This window comes from Opisthocomus hoazin, chromosome Z (assembly GCF_030867145.1).
Source record: "Opisthocomus hoazin isolate bOpiHoa1 chromosome Z, bOpiHoa1.hap1, whole genome shotgun sequence".
Classification (NCBI taxonomy): domain Eukaryota; kingdom Metazoa; phylum Chordata; class Aves; order Opisthocomiformes; family Opisthocomidae; genus Opisthocomus; species Opisthocomus hoazin.
This window is the reverse complement of record NC_134454.1, coordinates 32374964-32399310: the sequence shown is the minus strand read 5'-3', so window position 1 is coordinate 32399310 and position 24347 is coordinate 32374964. Positions and strand designations below refer to the sequence as shown.

The 24347-nt window shown below is 42.2% G+C and overlaps 1 protein-coding gene across 1 annotated transcript in view; it reads right to left on the bottom strand.

The window, feature by feature from the left end:
* The window catches only part of LOC104335458 (PALM2-AKAP2 fusion protein), a 230588-nt gene that overhangs the window by 117975 nt on the left and 88266 nt on the right, over positions 1-24347 (bottom strand). The window contains 1 exon segment of the mRNA XM_075447212.1: positions 100-182. Within this exon segment, the coding sequence (XP_075303327.1) occupies positions 100-182 (83 nt within the window).

The following is a 24347-nucleotide window of genomic DNA, read 5'->3' as shown; positions in this document are numbered from 1 at the left end:
CCATTCCACCGAGCGTGGGGTGCCTGATATCAAGTATTACTTTTGAGTGCAGTGCAGATCCCTGTGCTTCCCACAAGGATGCGGTGGGAGGAGACTTACCCCTGCACCCTCCTCGGCTTCTACACTTTCACAGGAGCACGGTCCTGGCGGGTCCCTCGGCAGCACATCTGATCCTTCTGTGCCTACAAAATGAAAGATATTTTATTGCCCATGGGAGAATATGAATGACTGCTTTGCTTGGATCCATTTCTACCAGTCATGCTCTGTCGCCAGCCTGGTATCTCATCAGCATTGTTAAAGAAAGCAGAAAGGGTAAAAAACAGTGACTGCAAAATATCTTTGCCATCTGGGGACAGCTCTGTGCTGTAGTGAGGCAGCCACCACTGCGAGAAAATGCAGTGAATACTTAGCAGGTTGACACAGCACACCACGGGTCAGTAAGGACACACTCAACTACAGCCCCTGCAGTGACCATCCCTATCCCTAGGGTGGTACCGGGGCAGCCCTGGTCCCTGATGAGGTGGTGGAATAGCCCTGGCTGCCAGGTCCAGCCTTGCCACCCCCAGGGAGACACCCAGACACTGATTGCTCTGTGCCTGCCCGTGTTGCTGTGCTGAAGGTGTGCCCGTGCTCACACCATCCCTGGGATGAGCTCATCCCATCTTGAGGACAAGCCAGAGGACTTCCCAGCACTTCTGTGCATCCCAAGGGAAGGGTATCTTAGAGCATCTAGGGCCCTGAGATCATCTTGTTAGTGAACACTGTTCGTCAGCCAGGCAGTGGTCATCACTGCTTATCAGGTGAGGTCAGGTTACAGGTGCAGCTTGCAGGGCATGGTGCGGGCAGCCAGTCAGTCCTGTCTGGGAGAAGAACCTCTGCAGTTTCATTTCTACATCAAGCTTAAACCTTGAAGAAGGTAAGAACATATCTGCTGTGTTCACCTGCAGGAACGATCTTGTTTAAGCACAGCTAGCCACAGACAGCTGTTTGATTGCTTTTGGAATTTCCACAGCAATGGCAATAATTACAATAAATAATGGTGGATTAGAATGAGATCAAATTGGTGAATATTTTCTAGACTGTGAAATTAAATTGTAGGGGTTACATGATCTCCTTTGTACAGGATAAAGATGTATAAGGTTTTATATATCATCTCCAGTAGTACTGCTGAATGTACACACTCACACTGAGAATACTTTGAATAACGTTCCGTGCGCTACCTTGGCACTGTGCGCACCTACTAATTTTGTAATACGTCTTGTGTAATAATAGAGCTTGAAATGGCTCTGCAGTCTTCAGTCAATACAAGAACAGTTGTTCATGCCCTCTGCTGCTACTTCGCTCTATAATCTTGAGTGTGTCTTTTCAAACCACTACTGTTTCTGTATACTCTACTGTTGTGTTATGATAACTTATGCAAGAGGATCTGTGCATCAGAGATGCCCTTTGTTTTTTTGTTGCTCCAATGGACAGTGGCACAGGCTAACAGTGGTAGCTTGAGCTGCAGTCTATGTATGGATACAGGGAGGCACTGACTACACATCTGTATCTTTCTTTCTAACAATATTGGCTGTTGAGTTTTGCTGCTTTTTAGCAGCCTCAAAGAGACATCTTTTTCTCTGGGGGAAGAATATGAAAAAGTGTCCGTACAATTTATGTGCCAAAATCCTGTAGGTGCTTTTAACTTTTTCCAGCCCAGGTTCTTGGGAGCGAGCCCCTCCTCTTCCCACACGCTGAGCTATGGTGTCCATGTAGTCCCCAGGGCTAACAAGCAGCCCCCAGCAAGGTTTAGAGACTGCATTAAAATCAATGCAAGTGCATAATAATGAAATTAGGACAACAACAACAAAAATTGTTGTGCTCTCAGCACTCTGGAGAAGTCCACAAAGGCAGAAGTCTATTCCTGTGACTGCCGCAGGATTGATCCCTCCTTTGCATTCAGCTCTGCTGGGGTTCCACTATAGCATTGCTGCTGTGGAAGTGGTGCTGCAGAAAAGGCATCTAGTTTATTCTGTCCTGATTTCTCTTTTCTACTGTTTTTTTCTTTCCAGCTCAGTTTGATACTTTTCTAATTTCAGGCCAAAGGACCTTCCTTGTTATATGTGTGTAAAGCATTTCAACATAGTGGTTGTCTGGTTGTCTACTGATACCTATATGCTCTCCTGCTATTCAAATACAGGTGTAAAATAGAGTTGTGTGCCTTTTTTTACCATTTCACTAAAGCCTCCCTTCATACTCTGGCCCCTGGGCATCTTTTTCCGCAGCGTGTTTGGAAGTGAGAAGCTTTCAGCAAGTTGTCCTTGTGTGGATGCCTCTGTTTGCATTAGCAAGTAGCTGTGCAGTAGGGGTGGATCAGAGGATTGGAGCAGTTGGTGCTGACATCTCTAGGTCTACATTGTAAGTATTTCCAGGGTTTAATGTTGGACTAGATTTAGTCTGATACCTTGGTCTGAATGTTATCACAGTGTCAGAAGGAGTAATACTTGATTTGAATATTTGTGTTTCCACTAGGGTTTAAGAAGTATTCCATGTGACCCTGCAGAAGAGTTTCTGATTTGCTTTCCTCCAAAAGGACTCTTGCCTGTGGCTCAACAGTCTCATCACATAGTGTGAATCACCCCACATGTGAACCTGTTGCAAGTGTGGTTGAGGAAAGAGGGATGATTTCACTAAAAACCATACTACTGTTCTCTGCCAAATTGCTGATGTATATGCAGCCTATGCCCACTAAGAAAGGACAGTCTGGTGACTAGAATGCTAAATGGAGAGGTGGGTTGCCCATTTTCACACCTGTGCCACAACTAGTGTTCTGCATAGCCCTTGGTAGGCACTGGTATTGACTTAAGTTTTCCACCTGTAAGTGATATTCCTGATTGAAAAGCAACATATGAAAGATGAAGAAGAGAGCATTACAGTGGTAATACATGTACTTAACCAGAAAAAAGGTCATGAAAGTCCAAGGCCTAGAAATTAATACACATAAGAATAGGATAGATTTCCTCCAAATCTCACAAACTTTAAAATGCCGTAAGCCTGAGTGGACTTCATCTCCACACTCTGTATTTGGTGACAGGCCATATCCGCCATGGTGTAGACCTCTGACTTAATCTGCATGAAAGACACGGCAATTTTATAAGCACCCTTGGATTAAAAACAAAAAAAATCCCAAGCATGTTCACATCCATGGACATATGGTAAAGGCTGCACATGGTACCAGTTCATGCTGCCATTAGCACAGCTAAAGTTTTGCATCTATTTTCTGTACAGCAGTGATGAAGTAACTCGACCAGAACAGCTGCAGAGCAGCTCCATCAGCACTACTGGGGCTCAGTGGCTTTTCATCCACCTCTGTGCATGCTAGCTCCACTTCTGTGTATCACTGTGCTGACTTCTATGTTTCCTTTTATTTGCTGTTGATTTCAGCTGTGAATAGGGTTTGACGGGTGACAGGAGTTTAACAATAAAGAGGACTGGACAATATAACAGGAATGAAGCTGAGCTAACAGTCTCTTTCCTTAAGAGACCTACCCACACAGACTTGGGAGAGAACTCAAGGTGCAGATAATAAGAAGGAATTTGGGCTCTCAGCTCACCAGCATCAGCCAGGAGAGAAAGGAACAGATGTTGTCAAAACAGGAAGGATGAAATTGAAGTGTAAGAGGCAGATGCCCCATTCCTGGTGACGTAGTTGGCAGTGAAAGTGCAGAATATGGATGAAAAATAGAGGTACTGATGAGGGGTCTGGAAAACTGCTGTGCACACACACTCCATGCTCTTAAGAAGCAAGGGGAGACTTCAGGTGTTCATTCCTGAATGTCCTGGGTTTGGCCAGGACAGGGTTAATTTTCACCGGAATCCAGGAAGGGGCACAGCCGGGTGGGCTGACCCAACCCCAACCTGGCCAAACAGAACAGGGTATTCCATACCATGTGCCGTCATGCGGGGTTCCGGTGGGGAGGAGCTGGGGAGCGGGAACTCACTCGCGGCTCAGGAGCGCGGGTGCCGGTCCAGTTGGGGAGAGAGGCTCTCTGGGCTGTGCGGTTTGTGTTGTGTATTCCCCTTATGTGTATCGCTGTTGTTCCTGTTCCCTCTGTTTGCTGTTCTGTTAAACTGCCCTTATCCCGACACACCGGTTTCTGCCTGTTTCTTCCCATTCTCCTCCGCACCCCGGCGGGGGGAGGGGCGGCCACGTGGTGCTTTTGTTGCCGGCGGCAGCCAAACCAGAACACTGAATCACAGTTCTTTGTGGTCAGCACTGTGATCATGCGGGGAGCACCTCTGCATTGGTTAGCAATGACCTGGGGCAGTACACTCATCTCAAGGGTGCTTGCTCCATCCATCTCAGTCTGTCAGATCCTTTTGGTTTCTGCTCTACTTCTGTAGGACTTGGACAAAGAAAGGAAACTTTACGGTGCAATTCAGGTACCAAAGTATGTGAACTTTCTACAGGGGCCCACAACTCCCTTAGAATATCCTTCACAAATGCAAAAATTACCCAGAAACCACAGACTTAGAGTCTTAATTTTTCTATTTGTTTTAGGAACAGAGAGCTCTGTGTTTTCAGCATATAGACTCCATTGCTGTGTTTTTAAGCTGGTGGGAAACAACTAGGAGCCCTGTACCATACAACCATTAATACTGGGGCAGGCTGCATCCATCTGAAACCTGGCAGCCTGCATGCTTTCCCAAAAAAACTGGTGTGGGAAAAGGGCAGATTGTAGCATAGGAGTAGCAGAATCAGGAAACACTTTTAGTGCAAAGATTTTTCTCCTCAGAGGAAAAGGCAGATAAAGCACTTACGGGTATTCACCAGGAAATCTCCTGCAGGGATCAAATTTTGCTAAATCAAGCCTTCTTCATTCTCACATGATAGTCATTGATACCTGCTACGAAAGGTTAGGGTATAGTCAAATGTTCACTTCCATGGCAGCTGGAGTAGTTTAAGATTTATTATCCTTTTCCACTGGGACAGGTTGTTTGTGGGAGCACTTTTAGTCCTTTTCAGAGCCAAGGCAGGTTGTACACGTGTTAAAAGGACACGTTACTGCTCCCAGTTTGGCCCTCTCTGCCTGCTCGAGGGTGCTGCCATCTCAAATCTACTGGCTGGTGTGTTGCTCACCGGAGTGCATCCTGCCTTATTCAGATTGGAACGAAACAGGCCAGCTCCAACCACATAAATCCTGGATCATCGCTAAACTGGCCCATTTGGTCTTGAAGAGGCCAAGGAGGCAGTTTATTAGAGCAACTATTTTCAGTTGACTTGAGCCACAGGGATTCTTGCTGTTTCTCAGTCTGCTTTCTTTCAGCTATGTACAACTTCTCATTAAAAATGAAAGCCTAACTATGTCCTCGTGTTGCTATCTTGGCAGGGCCCAGCTGAGCCAGCAGACAGATGCCATGTTAAACTACAAAGTAGAGTTTGTCACCAATTATTCCTGCGAATAACAAAAGGTGATTCTGAAAAAAAAATCCTCAGAGAAGAAGAAGGAGAGAAAAAAAGAGACACAGTCTAGGAAAAAAGACCTTTCAGCAAAAGTGCTGATATGTTTATTTATTGAACCACTAAATGGCTTGGTGTCTTCATGGAGTTCCAGACTTGGACAAGTTACACATCAGCATGAAAACAAAGGTATAACTTAAGCTGTGAAGAAAACCAACCATTTATCTAATTTTGCGCTTAATTTTCTTTAATGTATGCTATGTTTAGGCATTGCATCCTTGCTATATTTTGAAACAATAGCAAGGAAACTTTCTTACCCTTTTAACTATGCTTTAAGGGCTCACCTCCAAGAGTTAAGAAAATATTTTGGTCTCAGTTTCCATAGAATCTTCAGTCTTAGAAGAAATATTACAGAGAGTGCTGTAGGTGCCACTTCTCATGATGTGCGTGTCTTTCTGATAGCAATTCTCTTAAGAGCACTAGCTCATTCAGTCTGTTTTTCTGCATCTGATAGCAGTGTTATTCACCGGGGTGGATGCACAGGTTATAGAGCTAATGGCACAGTTTTCTTTTGTTGATTTGCTTTTCTCTTCTAAACAACTTTTTTTTGAGCTTTCACATTGTGATGTATTTTGGACTTAAATACAAATAAGGCAAAACTCTCCTTACTAGGGCTAGCAGGAGGAAAGCCACACCTACTTATGCCCCATTAAAAAGGAGCCTTGGCTGATGTTGTTCCTCAGATGGCATTGTTTGGATTGAGACCATGCCAGAAGCACTGTGCTGCATCTGTACTAATAATACGTGTCAAAGGCTTAGTCTCCAAAATTCAGATGCATGTTTTTGTTGCAGATATAATCTGGTACCATTTTGGGAAACACCTAAACAGGCTTGCATTGGTGGTTGCGGGTGGAGTAGTTAAAGCCATTGCAGATCTCTGTTACTGAGATGGATTAGCTCTCTTCAGCTCAGTCAGGCTTGCAGGTGTGATCTGAACTAGCCCAGGCGAGCAATACTCTGACCTGGCTTTTGCATGCTTCATTTGTATGGGAGGTGTAAGCACCTTGGGAGAACAGCTATATCTTCAGCTGTTCACTATGAGGTCATGCAACACCAGTCTCAAACTTTGTCCCCTATTTCTTTCAATGAGGAATTTCTACATACCAACATCGTTTCTGGCGACCAGCAGAGATGAACTAATGTTGATCCAGGTTGTACATGCATTTTCTTGCAGATTTAACTTTGTAGGCAAAACCCTTTCAGTAGTTAGTTGCAGTAGCTTAGGATAGCTGCAAGCATGCTGTGAAGTTCAACATTTCTGCTATGAAGGAAGCAAAAATCCCTCAGAACCATAATCTACATATATTTTGCAATGAAGCCTTAAGTATAGACCAGCCCTAAGGTTAAAGCTATTCTAAGAGAATGAGATTGCAGAGTTGCTTAGAAAATTACTCCCAATCTCAGCAATCTTGTTCACAGTAAACAGTTTATGATGCAATTGAGGGAGAAACACTGAAGTTTTCGAAGGAAAAAATGTCCACAGAAAATAAGCTAAAACTCTGACATGAATTGGGAGGCATGAGGAAGGGAAAAATTGTGAATTTTGTCTTACTCATAGTAATTTGCACTGGAGTACATTCTCTTATTGGGTAATGCTAGGTAAGTGTGATGTCCTATCATTAAAAGAGCAGATAGCCTTCTAGCTTTGCCTAGATTTAATTCCTGTATATGGCAGCAGTCCAGCGAAACAATGAATTCATTGCCTTGCACAACGGTTTAAAAATAGCAGGGAACTGCTTGAATGATACAAAGAAGGGAAGTGCAATTGACTTATACAAATTCTTTTTAATCATGAAATCTCAAGCTCAACCACAGAAAGAAACCATTCTCTATGGCAAGAAAGAAAAGCCATCAGTTACACAAACAGTGCTGGAAATGCGTGTCTGTAATGCACTGAGGGAGACGAATAGCTTGTGGTGCTCATCTCACTGCACCTGCCTAGAGGATTTCTTGCCCCAAGAAATGCGCATGTTTAAATACCATCTAGCAGATGAGCTGATAACCCTCTCAGTAGAGCCAACAGAGGACTGCAAGAGCTGTGTCCAGTTTGCTTAGCTACAAAGTGAGACAGTTTGACCATTTTCATCATGCTAATCTTGCCCACACTGAAGTAGGTGAGAAAGGTTAGCCCTTCTGTTACCTGGAGTTAGGCCTGCAACTGCATGCGTGAACAGTGGCGAGTGCTACATGCATATCCAGAAGATGCTACGGATGCATCTCCAATAGACAAAAGTGGTGTGTATCCAGTTAAACCTAATTCCCACCGGTGACTTTTAGTGGCAGGCAGGACATTCCGCTTTAGTGGATACTACTGCTGAAGTAAATGGCCATGCCTTTGCAGTGCATCTGGTGGGGATGGGAAGAAGGCAATCTTCATTTTTCAGCAAACTGTGTCTTTAGATGACTCTTCCAATTATGGTTTTCTGCTGTTCCCTGTGGTGAGAAACCAGTCTGACTCAACAGGGTCAATCTTTATATGTGTCAGATTGCATTACTGAGGAGAAGGAGCGACAATCATACTCTGCTGACACTTAGCTGCAGGTAACAGAGTGCATATTAGAGGACCTATCACTGTCAATTTTTCTCTCACGCCTCATGGTCTCCTTAAAGGTGACATTTTGGATCTGCTTTGCATTTGGAGGTTTGACAAAAATGGCAGGCTCATCGAAAACACGGTAGAAGTGACTGAACTGCACGCATCCACCTAGTGGGTTTAGAAATAAACAGGTATAGCTTTGTCTGAGAAGCCTCCTTCCACACTGCTAGAAAAGTGATGCTGCACGATTTTCACAGTCAAACCAGGAGTTAAACAAATAAAACAAGGAGGTTTTACAGCATAAAACTCTGAAGAAGTATTTCAGTCCTTAATGCAGGAGCAAGACCCCTAAGTAGACTGAGAGTGGGCTCATCTGCCTGATTAGATTGTAATTGTTTAGTGCCAAACTGCAATGAGGCAGACCTAGCCCAAGCTGTCTGGACTGGCCTGATGTTTCACCTCCAATTTTCCATACTTTTGAGTTAAGATTGTACTGTCAGTTGCTTTGAAGAAATGTGCAATTTTTCTATGAGATAACTGTTTATCTACATTTTATTGCAAAGCTAACTTGCCAGTTTTGCTTGGCAGAAGATGGTGTTAATTAATGCCTGCTCACTGTCTTCTGTTGTGGTAAAGACTAACATGCTAGGTATGAAAAAACCCACCTCAACCCCACATTTGTACTAGACAAACGTTAGTGGAAATCTTGTAAATTCTTCAGCGGTGGAGTCAAATCTTGCTCTTCCCTAGACACACGCGTGAGAGGTGAAAGGTGAGGGTGAACTGGTGTTATCACAGCAGAAGCCAAGACACTGCTGGAAAGCCATGCAGTGCAGGAGAGTGGACCCTTTCAAGCCAGATATTTAGTTCACCTGAGGTTGAGAGTAGATCTGTTATCTTGCAAGAAGAGATCCAGAGCACTGAACAGGGTTAGTAACTGTACAGTCAAATTAAATCACTGCTTGATGCAAGGTTGACATAATCTGACTTTTAACAAAAGGATATCAGGGATAAGATCCAGATATTTAAGAATGAAGACACCTGTCTTCACCTAAACTTAGCTGTGCTGCATGGTAATCAGTTTCAGTCAATTCAGAGGGAGTACTTATAGAGTAAGTTGCTGCTCAATTAGAGAAGATGCATCAGCCTCTGGCCTCTGTGGATAAGGGTGGCAATCTTAGAAAATGACATATAATTAGGAAAAATTATAGTGTTTGCTTTCAAAATACTATTTGTTTTCCCAGAAAAGCAAACCAACAGGGAAACATAATAACCAGATATGGTATATCCTCCTCAGTTATTCACATATCAGCTTCCCAGAATTAAAATAGGTAGTGAAATGTTTCATTTCCCAGCCACAGCATTCAAAAGAGGCATGTCTTGCTGGTCAAAACTCCAGTCATATTTCTTATCCAAGCCATATGCTTGAAAGAGTTCAATAAAGGATTGTTTGGCTCTCTAACAGAGGAAGAGATCAAGTGCTTTGAAAGCAAAAGCCAAACTAAAAAGAAAATGAATTATGATTTTGATGTCATGATATTGGGATATATTTTGCACCTAAAAGTTTTAATGTTTAAGGAAAAATCACAGTTAGTGCTCAGTGTCAAATGATGCCACATCCATCACCTTCCACCCAATACTCAGGGCATTATGAGAAGTATAACAAGCTACATTTCATACATACTTTTTGAGTCCTGCTGCACAGAGATAGGTGAACTGGATGTAACTTTCCAGGCAGTCCCACACTTAGGGGACGCATGCAAAGATGGCATCCTGAAGCATAAAACCTGTATTCTGCCTGGGAGTCCCACCAAACCTCTGCATTAATAAACATGATGAGAGGTGCTTTCTCTCTGTACTTCCTAGATGAGCACATGCCAGCCATGTATTCCCAAGGGGACAGGATCCTGGCTTTGTTGTCTCTCAGTTCATCAAAGTCACAACATGTGCCCCTTAAAGCATTCCCTGCTGATGCAATGCAGAAACTCTGACTCTTGTGTCCACGGTATGCTAAACATGACTCTTCAGGGGTAGAATAAACAGTCACGGCACAGTCCAATTAAGTAGTAAGAAAATGCTGGTTGACTTCTGCAGACTCGTACAAATTATCATCAGCTCAGTTCTACTTGTTCTCTCTCTCTGCTGTTTGTCTGTCCCATGATGTGCATTGTCTAAATTTGAAATTAAGAACATTCCTGAGACAATGAATGTCTTAAGTACTTGCATTCCCCAGTGCATCGAAGAACAGCTAAGGCTCAGTCTTCGCCTTTGGTAGCTATATGTTTGCATTCGAGTTTTGGGAGTCTCATGGTTTTAACTTACAGCACCCCCATTGCCTGCTGGGGCAGAACTTCTGTGCAAGGCAGTCCCATGATGCGATAGGTTTCCCTGCCTGATGAGGCAGTCCATCTGTGCAGGCTACACCAAAGTGGAAGCTGATGCATGTACAGTATGTCTAACCAGGGAGTTTTTGCAGAGTTTGAGCCCTGAGCCTAGCTGGGGGCATGTTAAAGCTGTGGTAAAAAACACCAATCTCCTTTTAAAACATAGCTTTTGTAGTGTATGTGCGTCTCCCTTTATCTGTCCTGTTTCTTTGGTTCCCTCCAATCCTCCTTAAGATGAAAAGTGAGGAGTGTAAAGCATCTTCCTAAAAGAACTGTCTACCCTGTTGAGAAAAAGCAGCGTAGAGTCTGTACTAGGGCACCAATAAACATTTTCACAGCTCTCATCTTGACGATAAGCCCATAATACCAGTGGAACAGACCGTGAAGAAAGCATAAAATTACATCAGGGTTTCAATTAAGTTTCATATTACATGTAACTCAAATACTTATTGCTTCTGTGCTAGAGTTATTACCTACTTTAATAAAATTCTTAACTGTTGCATTTTAGAGAGTCAGCCTGCCCTGTAGAGAGATTCCAGCTCTGACACAAACAGAGATCAGGAAATTTCAAAAGATTTAAGAGTAAGCCCTCAAACATCAGGCTGCACATTCAAACATTTCCTGCTGAAATCTAGTAAGTTTCTTGTGAAATTTCTAGAAATTAGAAATGTATTAGAAATCCTCTTTTTGAAAGCACCACAGTCCTTTCATGTCCAGTCTTGCCTGGAACATGAAACTGCGGAAACATAATGAATAGATAAGAGGTGGGTTTTGGTGTTTTCTTTTTTTTATTTCTTAAAAAGACAACAAAATGACTTGATCCTCAGCAGTTCTCAGTTTGTGAATAATTCAATCTGAGTTTAAATTAAGTTCATGAATGCTTCTTCCTTTATGCAGGCTACTCAAATACTCTCTTCACAACTGGCACCAAGTAACACACAAAAATAACTGTCATGCTTGATTTATTTTAGGTGTGCGGGTAGGTTGTTTGGATTTTCCACGTTCTGTTTCTGAGAACAGCAAGAAGTCCTCTTCTAGCTCAGTAAAAGACAGTTTCTAAGCACAGAAGAAACACCTCACTGGACCAGAGCAATGGTCTTTGAGAGCAGCAGTAAGAGACTTCTTACAGGGAGAACGCCTGCCCCCAGACTGTACCTCCAGACCTTCCCCTATACTTCCTCCAGCATCCACAATCACTAGATCAGGGATGTCGTTGGACACATCTCTGCCTTGTCCCTTTAATAAGTTTTCTGGATCTGTTGTCCATTGGTTTGTCAACATGGAGACATTTATCTATCTGTTTTGGGTTTTTTTCTTCTTTTTTCTGCATAACACCATCATCATCTACTTGGTATGTGAAATACCATGTTTAGCACTACCTGATGTGGGCAATGAATCCGTGTACAGTTAGAAGTTATCATTTGCTCAACAGTTGAGTAATTTTGAATGTCTAAGATATGAAAGCAAAGGGATTTAATGCTCTGGAATTTAAACATTCACAGTCTGAATTTCAGGCCACCTTAAAAGAACCTCACATAGTATCCAGAAGCAGAGGCAGTCAAAGTAGTCATAACTTTCAGGAATTTTAGCCTCTAGCAATGTTTGTTGTAGAGAAAGGATCAGCAGAGTAGGTTCACATTCACTGCTGACACCATATTTAAGAAGGAATTAGGTTAGCAAAGAAAGACAGATGGCAAGAGCAGACAAGACAGTTTGAGACCCAAGGCCTAATTCAGCTTTGACACAGCTAAGCTGAGTGGCCATTGAAGTCAATGAGATATTCAAGTGTTTGTATCAGGGCTGAATGTGCTTCCCTATGTTTAGTACAAAGAGTTCAATAGTTGAACTCAAATAGAAATTTTCTTTGTTTGGAAAACAAGCAGGGCCATATGAAATTTTCAGTGCTGCCCTAAAGCCTACACTTTAAAAGCTAATAGAGTTTATGAGCAGAGATGTTTCCTGCATAATGCAAATACAGTTCAGAGACAGTTCCTGGCCTAAGGCTTTGTATACACACAATGGAAATAAACAGATGGAGACACAAGCAGAGGCTTGTTCAGTGCAGCCTAAGTGGAACTGGACTATGAATCCTTGTTCCCTGGATCTGAGATAGGTCTCTAATTTTGGGGTTTCTACAAGAGTCACTGCTGGGTGCCCAACTCTGCTAAGAATTATAATGGGAAGCATATTCATTCACTAAATAAACATTTGGAAAATGAACACGGGAAACTAGTATTTCACCATTTCTGCTTTTCACTTCTGCCTTGGTGCCTTCAGCTATGGAACACTGGAGAAACAATGAAGAGAGACTAAAAGGGTACCAAATAGTCTCCCTTCGTCTTCATATGGGGGGCTGCTCACCTTTTCCTTTTTGATGGATCAGTCTTTGCCAAATGGCTCCTAGTTTGTGATTTGTTGTTTTATTTTGGCTATAGAATGAAAAGGTAGATCTTATCCTGGTAAAATGGGATATTACTTTGCATTTGCTGCTGTGTGATGGCATCTCTGGCTCCTGTGTGTTAAGGCATATTGAATGCCCTGCCTGCCTCTGTCAGGGTCCTCCTGCTGAAGAATCAATGACTCAGATAATCCTCACTGGAAAACTGTGAATTAGTTGAGACTGAGTTACCAGAATGTTGCAGAAAATTGAAAAAGAAGGGAAAAAGAGAAAGGAATACACCACATTTTGTTGTGTTTTTCTGCCCTCAGCAAACATTGTCAGAATGCTACTTGTAGAAGAAAGCAGTAAAAGATGTCTCTCTAATGGAACAGTCATACTTCCACTGTGTAATGCCATGGCATTTCCATATTGTCCTGGATGTGTGCACCAGCCCAAAGTCAGCCATAAGGCAAAGGCAGGTAATCTTTCTCCTGCTCTGTGTAAGCACACTCTGCAAAAGAGCCTGGTCTATAAAATAAACAGAACTTGCCTCCTTACCTAACAGCTCCCAGTTCCAACGGTGCACACGTAGCAAATGCTTTCCTCATGGTGGTTTCTAGGTCATTGCTAAGCAGAATGTTAGCTGATGGGATGTAATTGCACATACAAGAGTTTTGGATCTGTGATTGTTCTCACCCTGGGCACAGAAGGACCCTATGTGTGTACGGTTTTTAATGGGGCTCCTAGCAGCTGAGAAGCAGAGTTTCCTGCCTGGTAGCTTTTCTGTCATGACTTGTCCTCCATGTAGATGAAACATGCATACGTGGTAACAGTGAAGAGCCACATAGGCATCAGAAAATGTTTGTTTCTGAGGAACTGACTGGGCTTCCCACATCACAGGCAGCCACTTCATTTCCTTCCACCTCAGTTCCTCATTTTTCGTAGATCAATGATAGCACTTCTCTGCCTTTAATGGGATGCTGTGAAATTTCGCTACATTGAAGACTGTGAAGCGCTCAGATATGGCAGTGTCCGAGGCTGGGTGAAAATGTTATTAGCTATGCTATACCCATGCACTGGGTCAAGGAACTTAAAACTGGCAACATCACAAAGATAGCTTTTATGTGATGTAGCTGCACAATCAGTTTTAATCAGAAATACACAAAAACCAGCCTCAGTCAGAGACAGCAGAATTTCAAGAGCTTGTCCCGGTGGGACCCAGACAGGATGTCCTAGTATGCTTGTCTCTGGAGATGGGTATCATCTGCTGTCTTTATATACTGTGCCACCATTCTTTGAGTCTTTCAAGGAGGAGAAATGGAACTATTTTATTGCTTTCTTTGGAGTTTTTTACCAGCAAACTATATTGTAGAACCACAGGAATTTAATCTAGTTCATCTTCCTTCTAATCCTAAGAAAATATTTGGAACATGACTTATTTTAATGCAAATATTCAGGAGTGATTTCAAGTGTATTTCAAAATACCCTGCCTCCTATTCCACAGAACAGTCATAAGCCACTAACTCTCATGTTGAGGAGCCGTCTAACTTACACTTATAAAATAATTTTACCTTGTCTTAAAATACACATTAAATGTTAAAATATAGCTTGCAGCATCTTTTGTACTTTAATAGCTAAAGACCATTTCCATTCAGTTCTTCACTTACCGCCTAGAAATAATGAGGAGTATTCCACAAATACATAGCCTGTTTGGGGCGTTCGTAAAATCAAGTGTACCAAGTCAGTTGCACAAGGCACACAAGGTACAAAGCCAGATGCTATCACTTTGCTATTAGCCATATTGAGTTGTGCTTAAACTAGTTATGATTCTTGAGGGAGATCTAACTTTACTCCTTGGATTTATTACTTCGCCTGAAAATAAAGATTATAGTCTCCTGGAACCAAATATTATTTCCAAGAGAAATAACTAAATTGCCCTCTACCTTACTAATACATTCATTCACAGTACTGTACAAATGATAATTTTGATTCAAATACAAATCAAAAAGAGGAACTCTGAAAGAAGAAGAACTTGTACTAAACCACACATCTTTGCTGGTAATAAGAACTAATCCAAATGTCATCCTATCTTTTCTTCAGACAATCTGTACTTTCAGCAGCCTTTGAATTTGAGCTTGCTGTTCTCAAAGCTAGGTATCTACAGACTTCACTGCAAAATCTTGAAGGTGGGTCAACGAATCACATGTGCAGAAGTCTGTACTGGCAGAGTTTTAAGAGTAAACAAATGCCAAGTAAAGTTCTCTGCATACCTACAGTAGGCTATCCCTTATGGTTGTGCTGAATATTCTTTTTTTTAATATATTTTTCATAAATATTTGATGTCCAGACTGAACTCATATATCTCTATTAGAGTAAAGGGATACACTACACTGACTGTATTCATAGAATTATAAATGCTTTTTATATTGGGAAGCTTTACAGAATATTCAGTCACGGCAGCAGAATAGACTTCTGTTTTAAACTTAATCTACCTCCATTGAAAGCAGGTATTTGTAATACTAGTACATTGATTTAAAGTTATGGCTTCTGTATAGTACGTCCTTCCATGTAAATTTTTTAGGATCCAGGCCTGCAGAGGTTTACACACACAGATTCATTGTGTATCCTGGTCCCAAGAAATCAAAAACAAGACTCCCATTGACTGCAGTGGAGCCAGGGCTCCAGCTGCTGCTTCCAGAGAGGGTAGTACTGCACAGCTGAAAGTTTACCAGAGTTTTGTAAGATGTAGGGTCTGACGCCAGCTTTTTGACATGACACATCAGAACTTTTTGACCTTTGCCTTATTCTTGCCACATTGTGGGATACTTGTGATATATTGCCAACAACAAAAAGTGACTCCTGTCTCGGTGAGCTTGAGACTTTATAGCAGCCTTCCAGCACATACGAAGGACCTACGAGAAAGCTGGAGGGGGACATTTTAGGAGGTGATGGAGTGATAGGACAAAGGGTAATGGCTTTAAATGGAAAGAGGGTAGGTTTAGATTAGATATAAGGAAGAAATTCTTTACTGTAAGGGTGGTGAGGCCCTGGCACAGGTTGCCCAGAGAAGCTGTGGCTGCCCCCTCTCTGGCTCTGTTCAAGGCCAGGTTGGATGGGGCTTTGAGCAACCTGGTCTGGGGGAAGGTGTCCCTGCCCATGGCAGGGGGGTTGGAACTAGATGATCCATAAGGTCCCTTCCAACCCAAATTTTCTATGATTCTGTGAGATTTGATAAATTTGAAAAACTCAAAGGCAAATACTAAGAAAAGGATGCACTGTTTAGAATTAATACCAAGTCTTTTCTTCATAAACTCAAGCCTGTATTTGTTGTGTCAGGAAAGGGCGAAGTTGTCTGCACACACATGAATACACACACAGACTTACACACAAGTCATAATTTCTGCAAGTATAAAACTATTCCTGACTATAAGGTCTATGATCAAAGTCAGCCCAGTGCTGAGTGTAGCACAAAGCCAATGTAATCTTTGAGATTGATTGGAGCCTTCAAGAGAAAACTGACAAGGGCTGATCCTGCCACAGTGGTTTTCCATGGAGAGTTTATTTTTAAACCTAAACAGAAATTGGGAGGGAAGTTCACATCTGGAGACCTGAATGTTATAATTTTTGTTTTGGCTGAAGCTGACCTTTTGGTTTGGGAATTTGTCTAGATCAGGTCTGGATGTTCTGTGTTTGAAGTTAATGTTACGGAGGCACTTGATCTTTGTCTACTCTTGTGGTTAATAGTAGGTATGATGTGGACATAATGCTCTGTAGAGCACAGCCCTGCACAAATGACGTGGGTGGATCCACACCAAACCATGGGTGCTGGCTCACCCATTTTCTGAGGTAGCCTGGACCTAGGTCTAGCTCTAAATCACATGTCTGTCTCTCACCCTTGAGCAAAACATGGGCTTTGGCTAGCCCTGAAGTTCGGTGTTGGCTTGGCTCCTGATCGTTGTGGGGTATGCTTCTCTCTGCTCTGAATTACAGGGACAGCAGACCTGTGTTTGGGCTGTGGTAGTTCTGACCTAAGCAAGGCTTGCAATAGGCTGCGATACAAAACAAAAAATTATCAAAATTAAGCTTTCCAGTGTGTTTCCCAAGTTTACTTTTGCCTGTTGACTTTTTGTTTATTGCAGACTAGATGATGTGTTGGTTGCTGTCAGGAAAGAAAGACTCTGATTAGTAAAGTGGCATGAGGTCTCCCTGATGGGCCTGCCAAGCAGGCTGGAGCCCAGACCCCATGTTCAGCATTAAGGCCGTGAAGAGTTGGCTTCTTGTCCACTCACAGTAAATTGTGCTGCCTGATGCTTTCCTATCTTCTGCAGAGCAGAAAAAATCTACAAATATGATTGAATTGCCCCTTTTCTCCTCTCATGGGAGTCCTTTCCACCAGTAGGTCTGGTTTCTCCTTGACTGACTTGCCTTCAACTCAGCTGAGGCTGGCGATGTCTGCCATGCCTTGCCCAGCTAGGCACTTGTCTGTCTTTGCTCATTCCCACTGCAAGAGTCAGAGTGGGAATAGAAGTGTGTTGAACTACAAAAAATCACCAATCTACAGCCTGCTGGGGAGTACTGATGCCACTTTGCCTCAGTAGAGAGGGAATCCTGTTCCCTGCCAGTGCCAGGGGCAATTTTCTAATCTGTCCTCTTCATATGATTAATCAACACGAGCCTTGAATTATCTTGCGGTAATATTGACACTTACACAGCTCCAAGTGTTTATGTGGACAGAGAGTGCCAATTTACCAAAACACACAGGTTTTATGCAAGAGAGGATTTCTCCTTAAGGACAAAAATTAACTGAACAGAGATAGAAAGTCTGTCTTGGTAACTCCATTATATTCAGTGTCAATTTTTCATACTGACACAGGTAGAAGCCACCAGAACTGCTTTACAACCTATTGGAGATAGCCCCTGTAAACACCAATTAATGCTCACATTGCTATCGTAAGATGCACAGTGTCTCCACCTGAAAAAATAGACAGTGGATATGTTGAGGGAGAGAGCTCAGGTGACTTGAGTAAGGGATGCAGAGACCAGTGCCTTTGAGCAGTGACCAGATCTGAAGAGTTTCTGGCTTTCAGGCTGTGTTCTTCTTTCTGTAGTGTGTCTTTCTGATTTCTTCTCACCTCTGAGACCTCTCTGGAGGGCTAGGGGATCTGCAAGACATTTTTTCACTGTGATGTTTTTGGCACAAACTTCTTATATCCTTGCTTCAACCTTTAATACCTGATTTGATTTTCCTTACTTTATGCAGCAGAAGTGAGAAAGGGAAGGTTTATTTTGGGATCAGACATTATATCTGGCTTGAAGTTCTTTTTCCTGCAGACGTCAGTATTGCTTAGGTTTTTCATGATGCACACGTGGCACTGGAAGAGTGATTTGTGTCCAGCGGAGGAGAAGTCCAGCAATAGCAATTGCTCTCCATCAGTTGTTTGTTCTTGAGAGGCTTTAACATCTGTTAAAGAGCATGCTAGTCTTCATGTGCATGTCAATGGATGTTAGACCAGAGTCTTCCTTTCTGATGTTATGAGCAAGCTGGATCAGAGCACTCTTTGCTTCAGAGACATCCATGCAGTACAGCAGAGCTCAAAGGAGTGCTGGCAATGATGTGTGCAGCTGAAGGGCAAGAGGAAGAAGGCAGGTGGGAAGGGAAAAACTGAGAGCTGGCCACAGTTAGCAGAGAAAGGAGCATCGTCAGATACTGACAATATACAGCTGTGGGTCTGTTGCCTGTGGCTACCTCTTCATTATCACACACACTTGACTTGAAATTGTAGTGTTAGCCCTCCAGGCTTCAGCTAAGAGTGCTGTGCTGCCTGGAGCCAAGGGAATGTTCCCCTTGAATTTGAACAGCAAAGTTTCTGGAAAAAAATTAGCTCTGAGAGAATGAAATCACATTGAATTCCACTAATAATGTTGGATAAAGAAAGTTGAAGAGGATGTTCTGGTAGTGTCAAAGCAATATTTTTAACGTATTCCAAATGAGATATGGAGGTTTTATTTTTTTTAATTTGGTTTTAATTTGTTGGTTTTTGGGTGGGTTTTATTTTTTTGGAAATGCCTCCAGCTGGCACTGAAACTTCCAATTTTGAAAAAAAGAAGTTTGTTTTCAAACAACTGGTCAAATTCAGAAAGTTTCAGTTTGAGTTTAGCATGGTACAATCCCCTGCTCTGCTTTTGATAGTTAATTTTCACCAGTGAATCAAAACAATGCTATTTACTCTGCTCTAACACTAACAATGTGCTCAGCCTACTTCAGACAGAAGAGCATGCAGCAACAATTTTTGCCTCTTTCTCTTCCCTGCCCAACACAATCCCGGCTGCCCGTGCTCTATAGGGGCCACATATGGTTGGCTTCCAATCCCACTAGCAGTGGAGGGCCAAGGAAGGTATCTCTGCAAAATAAATGTCTTGGAAGAAAAGCTGTTAGTTACATGGAAAGCAAGACCTTCACCACTGTAGGTCAAGCCAGATGAGTTCATTTGAAGTGCAGAACTGTATTTCATTGCTACCTTGCTCTCTGCCTGATACTGTTTAATAATCCTGTTCTCCAAAAATGGTGTTTGCTTTATAGGACGGCTCATCTGAGGGAGTCTTCTGCTGTTCCCTGTTATCTGGGGCTTTGTGAAGAAGTGCTTAATAAAATGGGATGATATGAGCAGATACGTGGAAGTAAATGTGGCTACCCATGTTATTAAGATTCAAGCACATGGCTGGTCCTTTTCTGTTCAGACAAATGCCATTCCTGGCAATTCAAAGACTAGTAGAAGGGCTGCTTTTTTCTCCAACTTATCTTTTACAGGTCTGTTCTCTGGAAATATCCTGTATTTTTCACTGGACATTTTTTTTCTTGCCTAGCTGAACAACATGGATTTCAGCAATCTGAATCACAGTAAGTCATTAACTCAAGTGCTTATTATTGAAAAATCTATTAGCTTTTCTACTAAATCTTCTGGCCAAACTTTTCTTGACATAATTGTACATAGTTGAAAATGACTGAACAGATACAAGGAAAACCAAGGCTAGAAACTGTGAGGGAGTCAAGTGCTTTTATAGTGGATAATATTGGTACAAGCCAGATGCCCCAGGCAGTGTAACTGGAACCTTGACTGCCATTTGGCTCTCGCTGCTGTAAGCAGATTTGCTATTTGAAGTTCTGTCCACAGCAGAGCCCTTACTGAAAAGACAATCTTGCTTGTGTTCTGCTTATTTTCCTTATAAAAGACAAAACAATTGCTTCTCTAGTGCTGCTGGTGACAGGTGGTACACTTCTGCAGAGTAAGATGGGCGTGCTTTCTTTGGTATCTGGATCAGAGCCTGTGCTCCCTTCCCTGATTTTCTCTTTCTGGGACTGGTTATTTACAGCCTTAAATCTCTTTGATTCTCAGGGACCGATTTTTTTAAATATTATTGCATCAGAAAGGGTTTTTCAAACTCTTTTCAGTACTTTATTTCTTGTGCTTTGTGGCAAATATCTGCCCTAAGTGACTTCTGCTGCAGATACCCTGAGTTCACAGGACTGACTCAGGGCATAAGGTCCTGATCCTGAAAGCACATGTGGATTTTTTTCTAAGGGGCTCGGTGGCTCTGCTTATAGTATTTACAGCTGTTAAGCTGTGAAAGTTATCCTTTGACATCAGACTGGATTTCATTCCTTTTAGTCTACAGATTAGAGGAGGACCCTTCTTGATGCTGGATGAGAGAAAAGAGTTGCTTTCCTTTTATTTCTACTTTCACTTACAGCTTTTAAATACTCTGAACACTGTCTACAGCATTAAGCCCTGATATTTCCTCTGCAGGAGTTGTAATGAGTAGACAAAATGGACACAGGCAGGCTACAGCCTCTGTGGTAGGTCCTGGATTTGTTTATATTTGGCAAATGTTTGGCACATTGTGAAGATAAATAAGTAAAATAATCACAGTATTTCCAGCTCTCTGAATTCTGAATCCTGATGTATAAAAGAAGTGAAGAAAATAAACAGTGTGTAATCTTTCAGTAGCTTTTCCACATGTCTTATTATCATTTCCTCCTTGTATTCAACAGTGCTTAAGAATATTGTCTGTAGTCTCTTAAATGCTAGAGAAAAGAGGACCCAAAGTACCACAGCTCTGCAGGGCTTGTACATGCAAATATTTTCCAGATCTCATCCTCAGCCAGGAAGCCCAGACACTAGTGTTTCACTTCGTGTCACTTTTAAATGATAACATAGGTGCTCTCCAAATTGCTTAAGTCCATTAGCTGGAGATTCAAAAAGGACCCTAATTTGCTAACCCCCTGACGACCTGTAGCTTCAGCAAAAATTCAGACCGAAAGAGCAGCAGTGGAGAATTTGCAGATGTCAGCCCTGTTCTCAGTGTGCAACTGCACGTCGTATTTAAACAGATTCATCACTTTACCCCATCTCCCTACTAAGTTAACCTTATGTAATAATAAAAAGTTGCCTACGTTGGTCAGCAGAAGGAAGCCTTTATTCTGTCTCACCACAAATTTGTCTATGAACCCCTGTTTCTCTAGTGATAAAGATGCTTCTATAACTTAGTGCAGTATGTTAAGAAGAAAACTCATACCATGTAACAAAAACTGAGCAACTCAACAATCTGTTTAAACAATTATCAGGGTTAAGTAGTCTCATTTACTTTAAATCGAATTATATGTGTACCACACTCAGTGAAATAAGACCTTCTGCTGGTATGAAACAATATCCTTTCTTTCAAGCCATAAAATACTTACAAGCCACAATGCAATGTTGTCTAGAGGTAACCACACCGGCTACAGATCAGTACAGTTATTTAGCATGAGGCTATGCTCAAGTGAATAGATAGCCTATTTCTCAGCAGGGCTAATTAGCTAAACCAACTCCCCCTGCCCCCAAAAGCTACCATATTGCTGCCAGTGCTGGAGCAGACTCAGCTATAGCTGGAGGGAATCTGTAGCCAGTGATGCATTACACACTATGGAAATACTCAAAAAAGAAGCTGAACTGGTTTGTCATGTGTGAGAGTGACCCATTTTTTCATTTGTCTCATTTTTTCTCTCCACCTGTTCACCTCCCTTTGTTCTCCCACTTACAAGCAACCAAATGTGCTACTGTTACACCCATTTTTCCCAAATCATGGCAAACACGTCATTCCCAGCAAATGCCTGACTGCCGTGAGTGGCTAATTTTAACTGCAATATAACCTATTTTTTTCTGGTTTGGCAGTGTTTTTATAAGCAAAACCTCTCCAAAGCCTGTAAAAGTAAGCAGACATTTTGTGATGCTGTGTACCCAGAGTATGCCCCACATGCTTGTAGTCTTGTGACATACACTAACAGACACATCATCACAGTCCTATGAGACATGGCAGGGACAATTATCCTAAATTACAGATGTAAAACTAAGATGAAGATACTTAGACCCACGGAGGTATTTAGGTACCTATGCTTCCCATCTAAATCAAGAGGACAACGTTGTCTCTACATACCTTTGTAGATCTGAAGATGAGGGACTTTTTGTGAGGTCATGCTGAACCATGGGTAGCAGCAGCAATTGGAAATGTTTCCCAGGACGTGGACCAGCATCTTTATGATTGCCTAGTGAGTCCAGAGAGCTTCCTTATACTGCGAGGAACTGTGGCATATAAAAGGCAGGAGCCAGTTCCCTTCCTTCTGATGCAACAGATTCCCTACATCTGCAGGCCAGCATCTATGCAGCAACACAATTCCTCCCTACACCTGATTTGGAGTAACCCAGTGTCTGTCTCTGCCACATGATTATTCCCTCAATTCTTTTTTGGTTTCTGTGCTGGGAAGTTCCCTTCTCCAAGTCTGATACAGCAAACTCTATATCTACTTCCTTGTCCCATCTGAGAAGGTGGTTGTTGTCAACTAGACACGTGACGAATAAGCAGGTAGTTTTTCTAACATGGGTAAATGTGGATGGTGTTTTACGCAGCTGTGCCATATTCTGTGGTTCTGTAAAATTCTTTAAGGACCAGCCTGTGTTTCCTCCATGAGCAGCAGAAAAGGTTCGTACATGACTATGTGCAGTGCAATGGACATCTGAGCAGACCTTTTGCAGCAGATGGGGAATGCAAATGGAGGTCTTGGGACCGAAAAATTGTTATTGATTTCTTGTCCCTTATTTATCAGTCATTCCTACAGTTATAAGCCTTAGAGGTTTCTTCCTGTAACCTCAAAAATATTGTAGTGTGAAGCGCAAAGTGTTGCTGAGTTGGTACGAGTTTTAAGAGCTTGAGGGCAGATTGCGGGCGTGCTTAGGAAAGTAAAGGGCTTCTGAAAGTGAGCTATTCCACTTCTAACTGCAAACTACTGAAACACCTTGAGTGTGGAACTTTCAGAGTAAGTGCCTGTCTTCCTTCTGTTAGAACTACCAAAACAAAGGAAAAAGAACAAAAACCTGAGAGGGCTGGCCTCTCACATGCTGAATAAGTGCTTACTCCGTTAAGTCATTGACCTCCAGGGAACCACTCCAGAAGAGTTTCAGGGGAGTGCTACACTATCTCGCTAGCTGCTAAGCATTTTCTTTCTACTACATGCTGTGGGAGATGGGAGGGAGAGGGGGAAGGGGGAGAGAATAAAGTTTTCACTTTTCCCTAGAGATTTAGAAAGGGAAAATGCATGGAAATATTTTGTTTCTGAAACTTTAGTAACAACAGCAATATGAAAATTGTCTAGTCTGGTTTTGATGTTTTCTTGGATGACTCAGTTTTGTGCAGTGGAGGAGTTTTCATCTGAAAACCTTCTAATGGCTATACAATTAAATGAGGTGGAATGAAAATAAGAGTATGTCACAGGCCACGGTATACGCACCAGCAACTGGAATATGTACCTGATGTGTCCAAGTGTCCAAGCACTAAATTAGTTGCACATGATAATGCCCTTGTTATTTCCTGGTCTTCACACAGACACTTCAGCTAACTCAGGGTCATGATCCTTTTGCCATATTAACTCCCTTTCTGCATTAGGAAGGTCTTCACAAAACCAAAGAACTTTAAATAATGATGATCACTTCTCTCAGATGAATGAATTCTAGTCCTTTGGTGACAGAAACATACCAGGTCTCCAGTCATCCACAGAGTCTTCTACAACAGACAAAATTTACTTTCTGCCACTCAAATGCAAGTAGGAAAGAAAACAACTTGAAGCCCCATCTACTGCAAAACTTTCAGGACTAAATTATAAAGCAGCAAAGCAGGGCACATGGCCATTTGCCCTTGTGTGATGCTAAAACTTACCACATTGCAAAGGCTCAGACGTGTGTGTCTGTATGCATTTATCTGTATGACTACTGGGTGAAAGGAGTGGAGGGAAGGTGCTTAGGTATCAATGGGCTGCTCATGGTGAGTTTCTTCACAGGCTGAGTTTCAGCTGAATTTTTAAATTTCGGAGAAGGAGGCTTATGATGCCTGGCTACTTTATCCATTCTATCACTGTTCTAAGCTCAGGTTGGTATAACATCTGGGAAAAACACTACACAAGAGTATTTTCTTTTTTTCTTTTTTTCCCTAGAAGTCAGACCATGGCAAGGTTCTTCCAGT